The following is a 3,103-nucleotide window of genomic DNA, read 5'->3' as shown; positions in this document are numbered from 1 at the left end:
AGTTAGGAAGTCAATAACATGAAGATAATGTACCCCTGTAGTTCGCATTGTGATGCCTCTGTCTGTTGATTTCAATGTGTGCGTGCTGCGGTGATACTGTTGAGCTGCGTAAAGTGAAAGATACTGGTCATGGTCTGCTCTACTCTAGCAGTACTCGTCAGGCAAATTCTCACTAAGTGCTTCGTACCTTCGGGTGACATTCATGCATTCCAGTTACATTACAGCAACACTTCATGCTACCAGTCCTGTCGTCGCAAGCACCGATATCTCTAAAAATGATGAATTTTTTAATCTGTTAAAATTAAATTACCGTAATATATTTTCGCGTAGTACCTTTAGTACGTATCTCGGGACCAATTAACACGAAGTGGCTCGAGTCACTCACACAGTGTAACCCTAACATTCGCTTAAGTACGAGCTACTCGGTACCTCTAACATTGATCATAAAATAATTCGTATTGAGATGGTCAGACGATTTTCTTTACTTCGTCATCATTGTTGACGAGATCTTAACAAGATCGTCAACATTGTTGACAAGAGCGTCAGACCAGTTGCTGTTGCTGACAATGCTACGCTCTTCATTTATTGAAAAAAATTGAAGATTTGAAGTCCATGGCTTTGGTCGTTTACCCGGGGTTTGTATTTTACGACATCAGCAGCCCCAAACGTTTTCATGGCTCGAATGTCACCAAAGAGAGAAAATACCTGCTCATTCTCCAATTTCTTCTTGAAGCACATCAGCGCTGTTTGTGACCTCAAATGCAGCTACGCACTATCCTGCTGGCTGTTGTAGCCTCTGCTCTTACCACCACGTGCGGTGCTTTTACGGCCGAAGATGTGGGCCTTGTCACGCTCTCCAAGAGCGGTTTAACCGACCACAAGGCAACGGATCAACGTGCCGAGCGGCGCTTGAGAAAACACGACACCGTTGGTGACGAGAATGAAATAAATCAAGACTCACAAGACGAGGCGAGAGGTTTGCAAGTACCGCCGTGGTTAGCCAACATTGTCGGGAATCTAGACGATGTTGAGAAAGCACTCACCAAGTTGACCAAGGGACAATCGAATCTGGAGATCACAAAACACTACGACACCCTTGTAAAGGATATCGCGGACTCGTTTGTAAAGCTGGAGCGCGTGGGGTATACTCCAACTAAACTACAAAATGCCATCAAGAACAAAGAAATGGTCGTTGAAAACCCTCATTTGTTTCTCGAGGCTTTTCAGACGTATTGGAGGACAGTTCCGCGGCTGAAACCACTTGCATAAATGTCTGAAAGGCTTGGACAAGAAACGAAAGGATTGCGGGGTAATGATGAAGAAAAGAGAGAAAGCTATTGCCCGACTTGGTGTGTAAATATCTTCTTAACCTTTACTTGTAGTCGCAAGTAACAGTTTTCGCGGTGTTATAATTTGCTCCTGCCCGCTTGCTATTTTATCAATGAATGTGTCTGCCTCATATTTGAATGTATAGGTAGCATGTAGCATCACCACCTTTATCCGTTACCATATCAAGCGCTTTGAATGCACAGCGTACCGCCTTTAGCAACAACAACAGCTAGCCGAGTGGGCATATGTAATCTTGTCGCTGCGGCAGTGGCCATCTTAAGGAGCAGTCTAGCTACTGAAGCGTCGTAAGGCACTAGAGGCAACTTTCCAGCTAACCGCCAAGTCACGGCATAAGGATGCGGCTTTACATGCTCAAACTTTCGGTGTGGGTTCGGCAACATTAAGGCCTATGGTAAGGATCCTCAAAAATGTATTTACTGAAAATATGTTTTTTTACTTAAGAAAATAACTACCTTTATGGATTGGCACTATTTGAAAATTTATTTATGGATTTTGTGCACTCCTTCACGAAATTAATTGTCCTTGTTGGGCATCCACCAGAATTTCGCTGGCTCTGAGCTGTCTGCAAATCGATGCCAACCGACGCAAACTCACTTTGCACTTCGCACACGTCAAACTACTAACTCTCGCAAGATTAACCATGCCTAACGCTTCTCTGTTGCCTTGCCAATGCCCGAGGAGCAAGTTCTCCCCAAAGCCATTAATTTAGTAACACGATCACGTTTTGATGCAAATATTTATTTTCCGCAGTAGTAGCACAAAATGTTTATTTGCAAATTTACGATCTACCATATGCAGGTATCTATTTTTCAGACAAAGAAATTCATTTAAATTGTATATATTGAGGAGCCCTAAGGGTGGATCGGCCGTGGACGCCTCGACCAGCAACCTTCTGCGCAAGCTCAAGGGATCATGCTGCGCTTTCTCATACTAAGTACCATTCAGAACAGTAATTTCTGGTAGAATTGTATTCTATTCCTGTGACAGGAATCCTGTCGGGGGGGGGGGTCCGAAGAGTAGGGATTACCACCAAAATGTAAGCTGGTGATAGTGTATACCTGTTGGAGGGGATTCTAAGGGGTTACTACCGAAGGGTTCATCTTTAGTTAAAATTGAAACTCGATTATTGCACTAACCGCTCTTCCTTTCGATCGTACCGAAGTTTCTCACCGAACTCATAACGCATTAGGTGAACAGGAGATTGGGGGTCTCCTACGTAGGGATTACTTTTTTTTCGCCGTCGCGGCTTTAAAATTTTACCATATCCCGTAGGCTCACCTAAAGTGCTCTAAGTTTAGCGAGAAACAAGGATATATAAGAACCGCGGTGTACATGAAAACATAAAATATTTGGAAGCTAAAAAAACAATGAGATTATTGTAGAGCTCGTAGTTCTCCCAGAAATTTCCAAGCTAGTAAAGTCTGAAGTTAGAAGCTTCGTTGGTAGTGCAGACGAAAGTTTATCCAAGGAGGATAGCTAGAGGAGCTGATTACAACCTCACTCAGATCAATTCGCTTGTAAAGTATCTAGTGGCACGCACAGCAGCATACACCGGGTGCACGGGGCTACGCGAAACTCCAATGTCACCTTCTACAGGTTTAAATGCCAAGTTTTTCTGCTATTAGAAATCACTCTGGGTTTAGTTTGCTGTCGTATCTACAGTAAAACTAATTAGCCACCGGACGAAAAAGATCTACAACACTGCTCCGCATAACTTTTTTTTCGGCCATCCAAATTCTTTTTTTCTGGGATT

At 43.3% G+C, this 3,103-nt stretch overlaps 1 protein-coding gene across 1 annotated transcript; it reads left to right on the top strand.

The window, feature by feature from the left end:
• Window positions 1–759: 759 nt before the first annotated feature.
• Window positions 760–1,269, top strand: PITG_15162 (secreted RxLR effector peptide protein, putative; the record flags this gene model as incomplete). Its single annotated transcript, XM_002898269.1, has 1 exon — window positions 760–1,269. One exon carries the CDS (start codon window positions 760–762, stop codon window positions 1,267–1,269), a length of 510 nt encoding a protein of 169 aa, XP_002898315.1.
• Between the last annotated feature and the right edge of the window lie 1,834 nt (window positions 1,270–3,103).

Source organism: Phytophthora infestans, genomic scaffold (assembly GCF_000142945.1).
Source record: "Phytophthora infestans T30-4 supercont1.38 genomic scaffold, whole genome shotgun sequence".
In the NCBI taxonomy this organism is placed as follows: domain Eukaryota; phylum Oomycota; class Peronosporomycetes; order Peronosporales; family Peronosporaceae; genus Phytophthora; species Phytophthora infestans.
The sequence above is the reverse complement of the archived record's forward strand: the minus strand, read 5'-3'. Positions and strand labels throughout refer to the sequence as shown.